At 40.4% G+C, this 18398-nt stretch overlaps 2 protein-coding genes across 5 annotated transcripts in view; one reads left to right on the forward strand and one right to left on the reverse strand.

Annotated features, from left to right (window-relative positions):
* The window catches only part of ACOT13 (acyl-CoA thioesterase 13), a 16457-nt gene extending 867 nt beyond the window's left edge, over positions 1–15590 (forward strand). The window contains exons 2-3 of the mRNA XM_055570785.1: positions 10495–10679; positions 13016–15590. Coding sequence (XP_055426760.1) covers positions 10495–10679; positions 13016–13220 — 390 coding nt within the window. The 3' untranslated portion in view covers positions 13221–15590. The remainder of the gene's footprint in view (positions 1–10494; positions 10680–13015) is intronic.
* C3H6orf62 (chromosome 3 C6orf62 homolog) overlaps positions 15173–18398 on the reverse strand; it is a 13737-nt gene continuing 10511 nt past the window's right edge. For all 4 annotated transcript variants that reach the window (XM_055570787.1, XM_055570788.1, XM_055570786.1 and 1 more), the window contains one exon: positions 15173–16526. In XM_055570787.1, the coding sequence (XP_055426762.1) occupies positions 16401–16526 (126 nt within the window). In that variant the 3' untranslated portion in view covers positions 15173–16400. The remainder of the gene's footprint in view (positions 16527–18398) is intronic.

Here is an 18398-nt window from a genome sequence, read left to right on the forward strand (position 1 = left end):
CATTGGTTGAGTTGCGGAGGTATCTTAGCTTGTTGCTGATAAAATCTTCGTTTTTCCTGCTGGGATTTATAAAGTAAACTAGGAGGAGTGTTAAGTTGGGGAAAAGTTCCCCCTTTAGGGCTTCACGACCCCCTTTGAAAAAAGGTGTTTTATATTAATTTTATAATCACAACATTGCATAATTAAAAAGAAATGTTAAATTAATTTTAGTAAAATAGTTTAACATATCAAAAATATTTTAACATGTAGTCAATACAAAGAGGGCTAACTTTCTGTACTTTGCAATCTCGTGTGAACTGTAGAGCACATCTCAGTTCATACTAGCTGTGTTTCAAGTGCTCACTACTGACAGGTGACTATCATATTAACTGCACAGGTTGGTATCATGGTAGGTGCTTTGTGTGTTAATTTGATCAAAAATGGATTTTGCAGTTGTTTCGTGTGGGCAGATTTGCTCAAGCTAAATAGGTTTATGCATGCTGCTACTGCTAAGTCGCTTCAGTCGTGTCTGATTCTGTGCGACCCCATAGATGGCAGCCCACCAGGCTCCCCCATCCCTGGGATTCTCCAGGCAAGAACACTGGAGTGGGTTGCCATTTCCTTCTCCAATGTATGAAAGTGAAAGTGAAGTCGCTCAGTCGTGTCCGACTCTGTGCGACCCATAGACGGCAGCCCACCAGGCTCCTCCGTCCATGGGACTTTCCAGGCAAGAGTACTGGAGTGGGGTGAGGTTTATGCATAGTGATCTGTAAATCTAGTCATGAACATGGTTTCTTTTACTGTGAGTTTTAAGATAATGTGCTCTAGACCGGCGGTTCTCAATTGGGGGTGGTTGAGCAGAGTGGAGGGATGCTGCCAAAATCCCCAGTGCACCGATTCCCTCCCCCTGTCCCCACAGCAGAGAATGGCCCAGTCCAAATGTCAGAAGCGCTGAGATTTTGAAAACTTGACTTAAAACCATGCTGTTCATCATTCACTTTGACCTAGGTCAAAACTAGATAAATTACTACTCTTAATTCCGCTGCTGCTGCTGCTAAGTCGCTTCAGTCGTGTCCGACTCTGCGACCCCATAGACGGCAGCCCACCAGGCTCCTCTGTCCCTGGGATTCTCCAGGCAAGAACACTGGAGTGGGTTGCCATTTCCTTCTCCAATGCATTAAAGTGAAAAGTGAAAGTGAAGTTGCTCAGTCATGTCTGACTCTTATCGACCCCACGGACTGCACCCTACCAGGCTCCTGCGTCCATGGGATTCTCCAGACAAGAGAACTGGAGTGGGTTGCCATTGCTGTATACATATAAACCATGTCTTTGCACTGGACTTAGAGTTGGCTGTTCAAATCATATGATTTCTTTCTCTAAATCTCTGGTTAATAATTCTTTAAGTCTCTTTCTTAATAAAAGAAGTGTAGTTTTTGTACCTTACGGGATCTTGACTGATAAAATCATTTTACTTCAAAAAATTGTCCCTTTGGTGATTTAAATATGACACCAGATATTCTTCAAGGCAAGAAATGCTCTTTTAAGTACAGGATTTTAAAATGCAAGATTACTGTTAAAATTAAACTGGAGTAAAAGATGTACACGGTCTCTCAGACACACTTGTCCTCTTACCCTATTGCTTTTGTGAAGACTAGAAGGAATAATGTTTCTGGGTGTAAGAAGCAAGTGAGGTGTACAGAACTATTGTGTCAAGTCTGCCCCATTACCCACTCCCACAAAGTCAATGAATCAAATACAAAAACACTGGAAAATCTGGCTGATAATATTCCAAAGAGGATTTTGTTTTTTGGACAGATGTTTGGAGACAGCATATAGATTCTGATAATTCATGGTGACTTTTTGTCCCTCTACAAATGATCTGTTGAAGAAAGCAAATTGAAAATTAGTTCTGGTATAGATGTCAAGTCAATGCATGAGATCATACATTGCACTTCTTTATTTTAGCCTGTCCTCTTTGTAAAAAAAACCTCTGTGTTATCAGTGTTTATAAACACCCACAAAACCTATCTTTTAAAAAGTACTGATACAGAAAGACTAACACTCAAAATAAAGTCCTGATCTTGCTATAAGATCACTTTTAAATCAGTCAACAAACTAAGTACTGTGAGATTATAAAGATATACCCATCGACTTCCCAGGTGGCACAGTGGTAGACTATCCACCTGCCAATGCAGGAGATGCAGGTTCAATTCCTCAGTTGGGAAGATCCCCTAGAGGAGGAAATGGCAACCCACTCCAGTATTCTTGCCTAGAAAATTCCACCGGCAAGAGGAGCCTGACAGGCTACATTTTATGGGATCTCAAAGAGTCAGACACGACTGTGTGCATGTACACACACACACACCACACACTCCCCATCACAATTCCTCACCCTCCAGGAGTTTATCATCGAGGAGAGGAAAAAAGTGGGTTCCAAGGAACAGTCCCATCATGCCAGAATCCAGCTCCAGCAGCCAGGGATTCAGCCTGAAGGGGTGAGTGGTGTGGGCGAGAACCTAAGGCAGCCTCTCAGTTTTCTTGGACTGCCTGTTTATTTCAAGCTTATGATTCTCTTTTATACTTTGACAAAAGCATTAGGTCAGAGGTTTGATATTTTCAGTTCCCACTGACCCAGATTTGTTGTCTCCATAAATCATTGTTGCCCCTCAAAAGGAGTTCCTGCCTCAGCGATTCTCTTATCTACTTTTTCTCATGTGTCCTTGTGAATACACTGTAACTCATGCTAATGTCTGGGCTGCATACCACATTCCTCAGTTTATTTCTTATCTTTCTAAGTCCTGTTTGCCCCTAGTATCCTAAGCTCACTATTTCTTAGAAAGGGCTTCTAGCTAATAATATCTCTAAAGTCCCTAATTTCTATAAGCAATAGAAGAATATGCTAACATTACAGCATCCCTTAAATCTTTAGCTTCTATTTTAATTATTCCTAAGCCCTAAATTCAGCAAACTCCTTTGCCATAAACACTTTCCTCATAAATAGGCTTCAGATAGCAATCCCTCCCATGGTCTCAAGCTGCGGCCTGTGTGCTCACCCTGGAACACTTTTTTGTAAAAGTCCTTGAACAAATGTCAGTGATTAACTTTATGAATTATTCTCTGAGCACAGCTGCAGAAGGCTTTGTGCCTTCTCATGCTCCTCTCAAAAACAATAAGCAGCTTAATATTCCTTTTCAGTCACCTCAGCCGAGGAGAGGAAAAGACAAGTCAGAATTACAAGGCCTAACTCCTTCATCCCGGGACCATGCCTGTGGAATGAAGAAACGGGTCTGGGGCCGTGCCTCCATTTTGTCAGTAATGCCTAACGTGGCTCCCAACACCATCAGATGTGCCCTGAGGGGGAAAAAAAAAGTCCTCCAAATAATTTCAGAAAACATGGATGTATCCCCATTTTTAGAATTGTGGTATAATACACATATTTTACCACATGGGGCTTCCCTGGTGGCTCAGACAGTTGCTGGGAGCCGGCATATTGCATATTGAGTGAGGATCTGGAATAGCTCAACTGGAATTCTATCACTGCTGAGAGCCAGCGTGAGGCACTCCACCCATGACAAAGGTCATGAGGAAGGAGGCTCGGCATACGCAAAGGCGGGATCGAGCCTCAGGAGTCCCCCTGGAAATTCTCGAGCATCTACCCCCAAAACCAGAGTCTGCCTACTTTCTGCTTTGTACTTTCACCTACACCTCTGACTTTACGGGGGGCTGTCTCCCACTGCCTCTCTCTGGAAAAAGAGTTAGCTTACAGCTCCAGTTAATAATTCCTGGGTGTGACAGTGTTTAACCTACAAACTCCTTTGGAAATCCTCTAGCCTGCCTGAATAGGTTTTTCCGGCCACATGTGATTGTTCAGAGCCTCCCAACTGTGAGAGGCAGGAGATGTTCTAAACTGCCTAAACACAGATTCCTTTGAGTAGTTAAAAGATTGATTAGAAATTGTATTGGTGAAGGGTTTTTCACTTGTTGGGCCAATGTTTGCTGCTAAGTCTCCATACTCCTTACCTACTGTGTCTTTGGCAGTGTATTGATTGATATAATGGGTGTATAGAAATGTAAAATGCCGCTTTGTCCAATGCTTTTTGGAAGGCTGGCGCCTGACTTTGGAATAATCACCTTTAGAGAAAGATAAGTTTCTTAAAATGTTAACAGGCCTCCGGGCCAGAAGATGATGTCAATCACCTGAACTTTTGCATATGATAAGTTTGCAGGAAGAAAGCCTGGCTTGCTGCATGACTCTACCCCTTCCCCCATTATCCTCTATGCATACCTTAAGGTATAAAAACTACTTTGGAAAATAAAGTGCGGGCCTTGTTCACTGAAACTTGGTCTCCCCATGTCATTCTTCCCTTTAACTTCCGGCTGAGCGTCCATCTGGAGCGTGGATGTCCTCTGCGACCATTTATTTGCCTGGGCTTCTAAGACCCACTCGAGAAGGTGTCTAAGGTGGGGCACCTTCCGCTATTCGAGAGGGCGCCTGCGGCCTCCGTGGTCAGAGCTAACCTGGTGTCACGGGTTATATTGATTTTCCGCGTAAACCAAGCCACTCAGCTTCTTTTCTCCACTGAATTTTCCTACTGAGCTATCCTTATTTCAGCCGCTTTTCTCCACTGAATTTCTTCACTGAGCTATCCTTATTCTATTACTCTTTGTATCCTTAATTAAAGTGTAATTAAGCAGTTATTCCCTGACCCTCGCCTAGCCGTCTCTCCTTCGAATACCCTGCCTGCAATGCAGGAGACCTGGGTTCAATCTCTGAGTTGGGAAGATCCCCTGGAGGAGGGTGTGGCAACCCACTCCAGTATTCTTCCCTGGAGAATCCCCACAGACAGAGGAGCCAGCCAGCTAGTCTTTGGGGTCACATAGAGCTGGACATGACTGAGCACACACACACAACATAAAGTTCACCATCTTAACCATATTATTCAATTCAGTAGTAAGTTTTGCATTCACATAGTTGTACAACCATCACCACCATCCATCTCCAGAACTCTTTCCATCTTGCAGACCTGGAACTCTACCATTTAGGCAATAACTTCTCATTCCCTTTTTTCCCCAGCCTTGCCAACCACTATCTATAGTCTGTATCTCTGAATTTGACTACTCTGTGTACCTCATATGAATAAAGCCATTGCATCCCTTTTATATATTAAAGCTTTCAACTGCTGCTGCTAAGTCGCTTCAGTCGTGTCCGACTCTGTGCGACCCCATAGACGGCAGCCCACGAGGCTCCCCCGTCCCTGGGATTCTCCAGGCAAGAACACTCAAGTGGGTTGCCATTTCCTTCTCCAATGCATGAAAGTGAAAAGTCAAAGTGAAGTCCCTCAGTCATGTCTGACCCTCAGTGACCCCATAGACTGCAGCCTACCAGGCTCCTCCATCCATGGGATTTTCCAGGCAAGAGTACTGGAGTGGGGTGCCATTGCCTTCTCCGAAAGCTTTCAACTAGTTCTGCAGTAAAGAAACATGTTTCACCTTATCATGTTTAAGTTACTTGCCAATGGAACTCTCACCCCCACAATAACACATGTGAAAGTATATACTTCAGGAGTCTCAGGTGAGATCTGGAAATACCAGGTGAAATCCAACACACAAAGAAATAAGGGCAGGCAGTTCAGAAGCCAGGTTAAATTGTGTCGAGTTATCCTTGTGGAAATGAGAGGTAAAGTACAGGTACATGAGCTGTCTCAAGAGGAACAGCACAGACTAGAGAGAAGCATTAAGGATTTAAGACTGAACCCCGAGGACATACAGGGTTGAGAACAGTAAGTAGCCTTTGAAGACTATAGAAGTGGTTAGGAAAGTAAGAATAGACCTTACACTTACTCGAAAAACTTTGAAGCTTTGGCTCTACCACAAAAGGACAGTGATATTACTTAAAGTTTATCAACATGATATGCCAACAGGTATACTTAGACTACTGTTGCTCGGGGAACAGATTTTTTAGACTTCTTTGTTGCTGTTGGATTTGTGATTTTATTATAATGGGCTCATCATATTTACATTCCTGCATGGCATCACTCCTTCCTGGGAATGACTCTATTCCAGTTTTACATACCAAACTAGATTAGCTGCAAAAATTCTCCCCAAGTTTGTGCTTTCCCTCTTGAGAGGAGATCTGGAGGAGTGAAGTGACATCACCCCAGTCCTCAGTCTATAGGTGGTGAGGAAGGTCTTTCCCTATTAGCCCCTCTTTTCCAGGTTGAAGGCAGCAGAGGAGCTGTAATTGAGAGAAACCTTGCCAACGTGATTATTGTGAATATAGACTTTCATAGCATCTACCTTTGTAGGCATTCTAGAATGATTCAAAAAAATCTGCCATTTACCAGCCTTTGGGGAAAAATACTGCTTATAATCCTGCTTAGCACATCTCTCATCACCATCACCACCCTGCCAATGAACATGAGTGAAATGGTACTTCAGCTGGTTAAATCTTCAGGGAATATTTAAATTCTTCTGAGCTCTTCCCTAGGGCTTTGTTTGCCTCCCATGGCACCCATTTGTTAACTTTTGTTTTTGGTCTTCTCTGATAGTCTCTACGGGTTCCTCAGCCAGTTTAGTCGCTCAGTCGTGTCCAACTCTTTGCGACCCCATGGACTGCAGCACACCAGGCCTCCCTGTCCATCACCAACTCCCCGAGTTTACTCAAACTCATGTCCATTGAGTTGATGATGCCATCCAACCATCTCATCCTCTGTCATCTCCTTCTCCTCCTGCCTTTGATATTTCCCAGCATCAGGGTCTTTTCAAATGAGTCAGTTCTTCAGATCAGGTGGCCAAAGTATTGGAGTTTCAGTTTCAGCATCAGTCCTTCCAATGAATATTCAGGACTGACTTCCTTTAGGATTAACTGGTTGGATCTCTTTGCAGTCCAAGGGACTCTCAAGAGTCTTCTCCAGCACCACAGTTCAAAAGCATCAATTCTTCGGCACTCAGCTTTCTTTATAGTCCAGCTCTCACATCCATACATGACCACTGGAAAAACCATAGCCTTGACTAGACTGTCCTTTGTTGGCAAAATAATGTCTCTGCTTTTTAAAATGCTGTCTAGGTTGGTCATAGCTTTTCTTCCAAGGAGCAAGTATCTGTTAATTTCATGGCTGCAGTCACCATTTGCTGTGATTTTGGAGCCCCAAAAAGTAGTCTCTCACTGCCTCCATTTTTACCTTTATCTTTCAGTGTTCTTTTCAAGTAACTCAGGGGAGGCAGGTTTATTTAGTGGACCTGAGTCCAGTGGAGACAAAAACACTGTCTACTTGAAAGATTTGTGAGGACTGAGACGGTGTCTCAGTGCCTGTAAGACATGCATATACATTTCTGAGCATGGTCTCTAACACAAAGTTAGCCACAGTTAATAACCAAAGAAATACATGTGCTCCCTACAGCCTGTATCTTGACTGAAACCGAAATCTATTTTTTTTTAAAACAGTGTCCTCTCCTCAACCCCATTTGTCAACAGAGAGGTAGTTATTGGTTTCTTCCCCCACAAGACATGTTTCTTAGTTCTGGGAAGTTGGGTGGCGAATCAGTCTTCTGATTCGAAAGAAGAATCAGTCTTCATTGTTATCTTCCATTGGTTTACTTATTCTACTTGGGGAGACAAGAACTGGCAACACTAGGGATTCCCTGATGGTCCAATGGTTGGGACTCTATTTTCACTCCCGAGGGCCTGGGTTCAGTCCCAGGTTGGAACTAGGATCCCACAAGCTGTGCAACAGGGCTGAAAAAAAAAAAAGAATTGGTAACACATAAAAGTATTTCTCTGTCATATCAGAGTGACCAGTGCAAGAGTATCTCTATTCCAGTATACATTTTCAGCCAATTTTGTATCTTAGTATAGCCTTTGGCCTTTCAAGTTGGGTGGGTGGGTTTAGTCGCTCAGTCATGTCCAACTCTTGGCAACCCCATGGACTTGTGGCCTGCCAGGCTCCTTTATCCATGGAATTCTCCAGGCAAGAATACTGGACTGGGCTGCCATTTCCTTCTCCAGAGGATCTTCCCAACCCAGGGATCAAACCAGGATCTCCTGCATTGCAGGCAGATTCTTTTTTATTTTCCATATGATCTCCTTTTATGTAGAACTAAGAAAAACAAAAGACAAACAGAGCTCAGAGATACAGAGAACAGGTGGTGATTGCCAGAGACAGGAGTTGGGTGGTGGACAAAAAGTGAAGGAGTCAAAAGTTACAAACTTGATGATATACAACCTTGTTGTACTCCTTTCCCAATTTTGAATCAGTCTGTTGTTCCATGTCCAGTTCTAACTGTTGCTGCCTGACCTGCATACAGGTTTCTCAGGAGACAAATGAGGTGGTCTGGTATTCCCATCTCTTTAGGAATTTTCCACAGTTTATTGTCACAATAAAGGCTTTAGTGTAGTCAGTGAGGCAGAAGTATATGGTTTTTCTGGAATTCTCTTGCTTTCTCTATGAGCCAGTGAATGTTGGCAGTTTGTTATCTGGTTCCTCTGGGCAGGCAGATTCTTAACCATCTGCGCCACCAGGCTGGGGGAGAAGATCAGTATTAAAATCAGTATTCTTCAGTAGAAAGTCAAATTGACATTTGTTTTACTTTTTGTCATCCCAGCCAAAGTTAGATAATCATATGGAACACTAAGAACTGACCTCTATTAAATACACTGTACCTTGAAATTACACTAAACTATCTTTGGTGACTTGGAGAAGGAAATGGCAACCCACTCCAGTATACTTGCCTGCAAAATCCCATGGACAGAGGAGCCTGACAGGCTACAATCCGTAGGGTTGCAAAAAGTCAGATGTGACTGAAAATGCACACGCACATACGCACCCACCTTTGGTGACAATGAGGCCTTCCTGAACTGCCTAGCTTTTTCAAACTGTCTTTACCTGGCTAAATTCTGCCCATCCTTCAATCTGTAAATAATTTCACAGGATGCCTTTCCTAATGTCTCTTCCCTGAAAACATACTTGGATGAGTAAGATCCTTACTTCCAGCAACCTGTATTTATCCTCTCGGCAGTCATTCACTGTACTGCAGTGTGCGTGTATTGTTCCTATAGACTGGAAACCCATTAAGAGCAGAGATTTGATCTTGTTCATCTTTAGATTGCAGTGCTTCAGAGTCTAGTAAATGCCCTAGTAAGGTGAGTTTATATCTTGGGTCTCCTTGGTGTGCATTATTAGTTAATGAGGACATCTTATGGCTAGATCATTTATTGAATGATAATGATCCCATTCTGACATTCACTTTTCCATTGATTTACCTGTTAAGCAAAACATATTATTTAGAATGGTTTGTATTTTATGGTTCTTTTTCTGTTTCATATCAGGGCCTTGTAGGGGATAAACAACAGCAAACAACTCAAGTTAGTTTGTGAAGTTCCAAAATGCCTTCCTGGTGGGAGCATAAAAGCCACTGTATATCTAGAGATTCTACAGTTAGCCACAAGGGAGACTGGGAGGTGGATAGACTTAGACCTGAATCTCAATTCTGTCATATCCTTGGTGATTTTGAGAGTAAACCAGTCTGAATTGAAATTACTACAAAATGGAAACCATCTCTCCCTTATTACATAGTGCATGCGAAGACTGGCACAGTGCCTGACTTATGAAAGTGCTCAATAAATGGTAGTTACTTAGAATCGAATCGTTTAATGCAGGAGATGCCCCTCCCTCCCCCACATACAGCAGACGCCTCACACAGTCATCCATATTCTGTCTGAAAACCTCTGTGACAGCAAGAACTACTGCACTGGATGCAACGCGTTCCATTCACAGTTCAGTTCCAACTTCTAAATGTTAGATATCTATGGTGTTTTTTCCTAGTAAATTGAATAGGGTATAAGAAACATTTCTGTTATTTTTGTTTCCTTTCTAAAGATGTTTGATATAACATTCTAAATTCATTGTTCCACATTTTATCTTCTATGTAATTTTTTTCATTATGATATTATAAATGGGGCAGGACCTTAAAAGCAGCAATTTAACTTTGCTGGATTCTATTAAACTTTTTTTACACTAAAATAGGTTTGTGGTATAAGCTTGTTCTCATAATGTATTGAATTTCTTTCAGCCTATTTTAAAATTTGTTTTAAACCATTCATTATGAAGTCATTCTAAAAATTACTTTGTGCAGTAACTAGGGAACATCCAAATTAAAACTACAATGACTAACAGATCACAAGGACCACCTGACTTTGTTAGTGCAAAATTTCTGAGAAGACATTAAGAGATGCCAGGTTGCTATACATAGAGCTCAAAAGCTCTGATGGAATGTTTGATTTCTGCAGAGTAGTGGAGATTAAGAAAAACTACTCCTGTTTTCCCCTAAATATTCCTTTTTATTTCAAAACAATTTACTCCAGAGTTCATTTCTATCAAGAGAGACTGGTAACTTCATTTTCAGTTTCTGAATCAACTTTTGGGGGTGGCTTGGTTTAATCCAATGATAGTTCTTGGTAGAGCTGTTTGTGCTTTTCTAATACCACCAAATATTCAAAAAAATTTTTTTAACACTTAGGTGACTCTTGTTTCTGCTGCCCCTGGGAAACTGGTTTGTGAAATGAAAGTGGAAGAGCAGCATGCCAATACAATGGGCACTCTCCATGGCGGCATGACAGCCACCTTAGTGGATGTCATATCATCGCTTGCTCTGCTATGCACAGAAAGGGGTATATCCGGAGTCAGTGTTGATATGAACATAACGTACGTATGCAAACTGTACCCCAAATAACTTATTTCAATGTGATAACTCATTTGAAACAACTGAGACTACACACATTTATAACAGAAATAAAGCATGAGTTGCCTTTAGCTGGTCATCCTTAAGTGCAGCTACAGATTTGCCTTAAAAACATTCCATGGTTTTAGAATCTAGAACTAAAAGGATTTCTAAGTATAGTATGTATTTGAAATAATAATGTAAATAATCAGGGATATATAATCAGTGATAAAGGGAAGTCAAGTGGACCTTAGGAAGCATCACTATGAACAAAGCTAGTGGAGGTGATGAAATTCCAGCTGAGCTATTTCAAATCCTAAAAGATGCTGTTAAAGTGCTGCACTCAATATGCCAGCAAATCTGGAAAACTCAGCAATGGTCACAGGACTGGAAAAGGTCAGTTTTCATCCCAATCTCAGAAAGGCAATGCCAAAGAATGCTCCAACTGCCACACAATTGCATTCATCTCACACAACAGCAAAGTAATGCTCAAAATTCAAGTCCAGGCTTCAACAATATGTGGACTGAGAACTTCCAGATGTTCAAGCTGGTTTAGAAAAGGTAGAGGAACCAGAGATCAAATTGCCAATATCCACTGGATCACAGAAAAAGCTAGAGAATTCCAGAAAAACACCTACTTCTGCTGTATTGACTACACCAAAGCCTTTGACTGTGTGGTTCACAATGAACTATGGAAGATTCTTCAAGAGATGGGAATACCAGAACACCTCATCTGTCTCCTGAGAAATTTGCATGCAGGTCAAAAAGCAACAGTTAGAACTGGACATAGAACAACAGACTGGTTTCAAATTGGGAAAGGAGCACATCAAGGCTGTATATTGTCACTCATATTGTTAAACAAACATGAGCACGTCATGTTTAACTTATATGCAGAGTACATCATGTGAAATGCCAGCCTGCATGAAGCTCAAGCTGGAATCTGATTGCTGGGAGAAATATCATTAACCTCAGATATGCAGATACCACCACCCTTATGGCAGAAAGCGTAGATGAACTAGTCTCCTGGTTAAAGAGGATAGTGAAAAAGCTGGCTTGACACTCAACATTCAAAAAACTTAAGATCATTGCATCCAGTTCCATCACTTCATGGCAAATAGATGGGGAAACAGTGGCAGACTTTATTTTGGGGGACTCCAAAATCACTGCAGATGGTGACTGCAGCCACAAAATTAAAAAATGCTTGCTCCTTGGAAGAAAAGCTATGACCAACCTAGATAGCATACTAAAAAGCAGAGACATCACTTTGCCGACAAAGGTCCATCTAGTCAAAGCTATGGTTTTCCCAGTAGTCATGTATGGATGAGAGTTGGACCATAAAGAAAGCTGAGCACTGGAAGAATTGATGCTTTTGAAATGTGGTGTTGAAAAAGAATTTTTCCACCTAAGCTACAGAAGATGTGATTTTTGTTGGAAGGGGAGGCAGAAGTTAGGGTGGGAAAACCAATGTTATTTGACATGAGGTCAATGTAAACGATGTCAGTTATCAGGTTTCGATCTAAATCTTTCCTTAGGCTAACTTAACATTTAGTCTGTCTTTACTATGGAAATGAGCATGCAGTAAGCAAATCACAAGATTAAAATGCAAAGGGTCTTTTGAGATTAAGATGAACAAAAAGAACTGCTAGGGCATTGAGGCATGTATTCAGCAGTTCTTCCCTTATTCCATGTGATGAGGGTTAAGACCGCCTGATGACCCTGCTTTGCCTCAAGACTATTAGGAGCAGAGATCTTCCAACCTAGCACTGCACGTCATGATCTTCCAAGATACTGCTATTACAACCATAAAGCATCTTTAATAAGCCAAACATAATTTTGGCCTTTCAAAGTCTGTGTGGCCGAAGTTTTGGCCACCATCAGGAGCTGCCTGAGATCCAAGAGGGCCTCATATTAATTCCTTATAGTTGTTTTTAAATCATTTTAGAGCTGAGTAACTTCTGCATATTGATAACAAAACAGCAAGTATTACCTCACGTTGGAAGTTAAGCAAATTAAATGAAAGCTTGGGGGAATCTTTCACTAGCCCCAAGTAAATATGAAGTAGGAATGCTAAAAACAAAGAAGGGCCGCAGGGCTGGGGAGCAGTTGAAAACCCCTGTGTTTGGGAAAACCTGTGTGCATGTAAGGAATCAGTAAGAGAGAAATTGGGTCAGGGTCTGCCATTCAAATTAGAAAGGACAGAAAGTTTACTGATATTATTCTTGAACTATCTAGGAAAAAAAATAAGAAGGCTGTTTTGAGATGCACTCAATTTTCTCTTTTAAAAACTATTGTTAACTAAATTTAAATATTTCCTTTCAAGGTACATATCACCTGCTAAAGTGGGAGAAGACATACTGATTACAGCACATGTTTTGAAGGAAGGAAGATCACTTTCATTTGCTTCTGTGGATCTGACGAACAAGGCCACGGGAAAATTAATAGCACAAGGCAGACATACCAAACACATGGGAAACAGACCATCTGAAGGCTCCGTGAAGAAGTCCAACAATGAGTGTCCAGAGTAAACCCGACTTGGACAAATGTAATTTTCAAAATAGCACAACTAGAAGTAGCCAAGAAATAGTCTTTGGGGAAAATGCCAGAGATCAAGTGGAATACAGGACAGGGGGTTGTCTATATTCTTTGATTTTGAGCCTCTTAAGTTTTAGTCTGTAATCATATGTAATACTTGGATGAAAACACGCTTAGCTCAGTGTTTTGAAAACAGGTAAAGCAAAGCTCACAGGGCCATTTAAGATTACCTTAAAACTAAAACCTAGTATTGAGGTAAAGGACACATTAATGATTAATCCTTAAACTGTAGGTCATTCTTAGCTCTAAAATGCTACATTTTTTAAAAAACCCAATTCCAAGATTATGGAACTTCAAAGTAGATGAACCACAGGCCACACTGAAAAATAAGAGTGAGCAGTCCTCAATAAAGTTTAAGGCAAAGCAGATTAGTGATAAACAGCCCAGTGGGATGAATAGCCCAGTTCATGATTAGTGTATTTTATAGTGGTGGTAGTGGGGAGAGCACAGAATTACCTTTTCCAGTACCTAGGATAAAACCATGCAGATCTTCAATCTCCTAAGACCAAGTTCACAAATTGTTTAGTCAATTTCTCAAATTTCTGTCAACTGTGGTATTTATAATTGGTTTCTGCATCAGGGTCTTAGTTCTAATATTTCACAACTGATGATCATAAAGAAAGGAAGTTTAGAAAACAGTTAACAGTTAAAGGTTGATGATCATTTGGTTGTATTAGAATACATTATACACTTTGCTGAAGGGCAGAAGCAGACTTGATAATAGCAGTGAACAGATAGGAAACCCATCTAGTATTGCCCATGAAAAGTAACTTGGGATCTTTGGAGAAAGCTGATTTCAGAGCTGGGGGTGGGATAGGGAAATAACAAGATGAACCTATCTTGTATTTCAAAGTCAGTAAGTGCTCAATAAAACAAGGCGTGAAACAAGGCATGAAAAACAATCGCAGTGTATGACGCAGAGAGCTCAAACCCAGTGCTCTGTGATAACCTAGAGGGGTGGGAGGTGGGAGTTCATGAGGGAGGGAACATGTGTACCTAGGGGTGATTCGTGCTAATGTATGGCAGAACCACACTATTGTAAAGCAATTATCTTCCAATTACAAATAAACTATATAGCACTGAAAAGAAATGAGTCCATACTGTTTAGGTAACAATAAATGGCTAAGACAGGAGAGCTCTTCCTTGTTAATAGAATGCTGGCACATGTAGAGGAGTAAATATAAAATAGCTAACTATAAAATTGGGATATAGGACACCACCTTCACCAATGAATGTGGACATCAATAAAGACCACATGAGCAGTGTGTTTCTGGATATTAACTTCAGGGGGTGTAACATCACTCACAATGGGCAATGACCAGGATACCTAATCCAAATTTAACCACAAAGGAAATCACTAATACCAAAAAAGGACGTTTTTTTAAAAAAATTGGCCTGAACCCTTTAAAACTTGAGTATGGGGGAAAGTTTCTAAACCTTTGCACCTAGTTCCACTCAGGGCAGTTAGGTAGAGTTTAGAACAGTCCCTGACCGTGAGAAAGTGTTCATTTCAAATAGATTCCAATTGTCAATTGATAGAAAACATGGAAGTGCATTGTGAATTAAGAATATTTTTGTCTTTTCCACGAAGCCAGGTATAAGGTCAGGATGGTAATTGTTAAAAGCTGACAAAATGTCTTTAATTCCCATTCCTGTTGAAATTACAAACCCCACTTCTGAGTTTATGGTTTAGCCATGGGCTAAGAGTCTGAGTGAACTCCGGGAGTTGGTGATGGACAGGGAGGCCTGGCGAGCTGAGATTCATGGGGTTGCGAAGAGTCAGACACTACTGAGCGACTGAACTGAACTGAAGGTCTCAATAACAGGTACCCAAGTGACTTAGAAGAAAAGTTACCACTTCAAGTTTTGTGTATTCACCTGAATAGTCAGGGAACTTTCACCTATTTTATTTAGGTTTTCATTTATTCAAATTCCAACCAGAAGCTAAATACAATTGGAAACCGGTAAGCACTAAGTTTTACTCCAAAGGAGTAGGATCATTCAGATTTACTCCAATAAAAGTATGCAACCCTTAAGCAAAGCTTTTCTTCATTTAAAGAAAAATAAAACAAACAAAAAAACTATACAGTAGTCTTTCCTTATGTTCATTGCACAAAATGAGTTCTGCTTTTAGAACTTTGACACTCAATGGTGTTTTTTTTCCTCCCCGCACAATTTAAGATCCCAACTTTAATAACTTTTCTACATCAAAAAAACCCTAAGTTTTCCTTTAGGATGGTGTAAAAACCAGTATTTCTGCACAATTCACTGGAATTGTTTTTCTTTATAATAAAAATCTCTTCTTTTCAAAACCAAAAACCAAAAGGAAAGTCCTCTACCTATTGTGGTTTCTGCAGCTATGAATGTATTTCTCAGTTTCATAGCCGTTTAGCTACTTCAGACTCCAGATCTGCTTTAATGTGTGTAACTGTGCACACTCGGCAGAATACTCTTTCATAACAGCAACTTAGGGAAAGAGATCTGGAAATAAAACACATACATTTATGAGTACCAGGAAACAAACATGACCCAGTAATATATGAGGCAAGACTGCCTACAATGAGATGCTTTTTAAAGATTTCTTTCCCATGGTTGTATCTTCTTTTTCTTTTTTAAACAACCACTTTTGGCCATTAGAATGAATCTGACACTGCTCTGAACAACGGTGATTATAGCAAAGCTATAAGTTTTAAAAACGTTTATACCTGTTACATTCACTTCTCACCCTCCAAATACTGATGACAGGTGTCAAAGAGGCCAACACCAGCACAAATGGAAAGACCATCAAAAATGAGTATCACCTTGTGCTTTCAGAAACATTTAAGCATTTCAGTGTACAATAGTCCTTTCATTTCACATTTTTAGTAAGATGCTGATGCAGTGCAGCAAATATGCAAAGCATCTTCTTTCACACAGTCTGTGCAGAAGACATCTAAATTTAAGTTCTGAGATACAAATGATTAAAAAAAAAAATCCAGGATGAACAAGTTTCAAAATGCATAGTGTTCTGTGCATGAGTCCATTTTTCTTTAAACTCTGAAAGAATCAAGTGGTAAGAAAAAAAAAAATTGCTGCTGCACTCTCTGATCTTCTCCATTTTGCTGGTCAGCACTCTATTCTGGCATGTAGGGATGGAGGTGATCCTCAATGGTGCCAACTGCCCAGTGGGTAAGCTGTTCCTGTGGCAGGTAGAGGCAGATGCTGCATAACTTGAAGATCGTAGCTTTGTTTTTTGGAGTCTGGAAGGGGAAAAAATTTTTAGAATATTCTTAAGAAGGACCTCAACGTAACTGGCCAATTATCACATGAAAATCTCCCACAATTTATTAAGCACTTAAGAACACAGTAACAAAGCATATAGAGTAAGGCAAGAAATTATGGTCCCTATTCATAGGGAACTTAGTCTAGTTGGGGCAGAACCTTGACATACGAAATACAGAAAAACAGTTAACATGATACTAAATGTTTACAGAAATTTATGCAGACTTTAAAAAGTTATGAAAATCAGACTACTAGCTAAAAGAAATTAGGATTAAAGGCATATCATGGAGATAGATTTGAATAGAGATTTGCAATCACATTTGTATACAGAAAGACAGCAGATGTGGTGAGAGCAGAAGGTAGAGAAATCAGAAATAGGTTAAGAATTTAAGCATATCCTGGGGTAAAGGACAAGGCCAAACTATTAACAGATAAATCACACGAGTATTTTTAAAAAGCAGTTACCATTTTAACATCTAACTTCTGATAAACAAGTGCAAGGTACTTTCACAAAAAACTATGGCTAGTAAGTGGAAGCGGAGAAGGCAATGGCACCCCACTCCAGTACTCCTGCCTGGAAAATCCCATGGACAGAGAAGCCTGGTGGGCTGCAGTCCATGGGGTCGCTAAGAGTCGGACACGACTGAGTGACTTCACTTTCACTTTTCACTTTCATGCACTGGAGAAGGAAATGGCAGCCCACTCCAGTGTTCTTGCCTGGAGAATCCCAGGGACGGGGGAGCCTGGTGGGCTGCCATCTATGGGGTCACACCGAGTTGGACACGACTGAAGTGACTTAGCAGCAGCAGTTAAGTGGAAGATGAAGTCTGAACCCAGAACTGCCTTCAAAGTTTTGCATCTTTTCACTATAGCATCTCTTAAAAAAAAGGCAAAAGGAACAGAAGGTGGACTTTGCCAATGTCTGAAGCAGTCTATATACCTATGTACATAAATGAACCCAATACATATATTTTTTCATTTTAACTTTTAAAACCTAGGACTTTCATTTACTACATTTATAGAAAAGAACATGATCACAGAAGTTATTTGTCCAAGGTCTCATGGCCAGTAAGTTACTGCATGTATGTTAGAATCCGAATTCTAGGCATGAGCTTCTATACCACCACCCATTCAAAATTTTTTTGGTCTAGCCCTTATCATATACATTATGTTAGAACATAAAGGGGAGATCTCTGCTAGATGATTTCAATCAAATTTCTTAATTTCTTTAACTATAAAATAGGAGTAGTAAGATCTATACATCAAAAAACTATTATGAGGATTAAATGAGCTCATACATGGAAAGCTCTTAGTATTGAGTTTGGTGCATAATACAGTTGACCCCTAAACAACATGGGTTTGGGATGCTCAGGGCCACACATAAGTAAATTTTTTAAATAAACATATTAGAAAAAATTTGAGATTTGTGAAAATTTGAAAAGATTCACAGATAAACCACATAGCCTTAAAGTATCAAAAAAAGAAAAAGGTTATGTCATGAATGCGTAAAATATTTCGTACAGATGACATGACACTTAGACAGAGGGATTGGAACACAGACCCTAAATGCAGTTGAAAATCTCCATGTATAATTTAGTCTTCCCTCCATATATACAGTTCCACATCAGCTGACTAAACCATGAATTCAGCCAAATGGACTGAGCAGTTATGTATTTATTGAAAAAATGTCACGTATAAGTGGACGAGTGCAGTTGAAACCTGTGTCATTCAAGGGTCAACTGTAGACACTAGTCGAATATCCTGCTCTACAGTATTTTCTCAGTAAGTAACTCAAATGAAAGTATACAATAAGCAATTAAAAAGGGTAAAAGAGTCAACCAAAAAATATT

The sequence above is a fragment of the Bubalus kerabau genome, chromosome 3 (assembly GCF_029407905.1).
Source record: "Bubalus kerabau isolate K-KA32 ecotype Philippines breed swamp buffalo chromosome 3, PCC_UOA_SB_1v2, whole genome shotgun sequence".
NCBI lineage: Eukaryota > Metazoa > Chordata > Mammalia > Artiodactyla > Bovidae > Bubalus > Bubalus kerabau.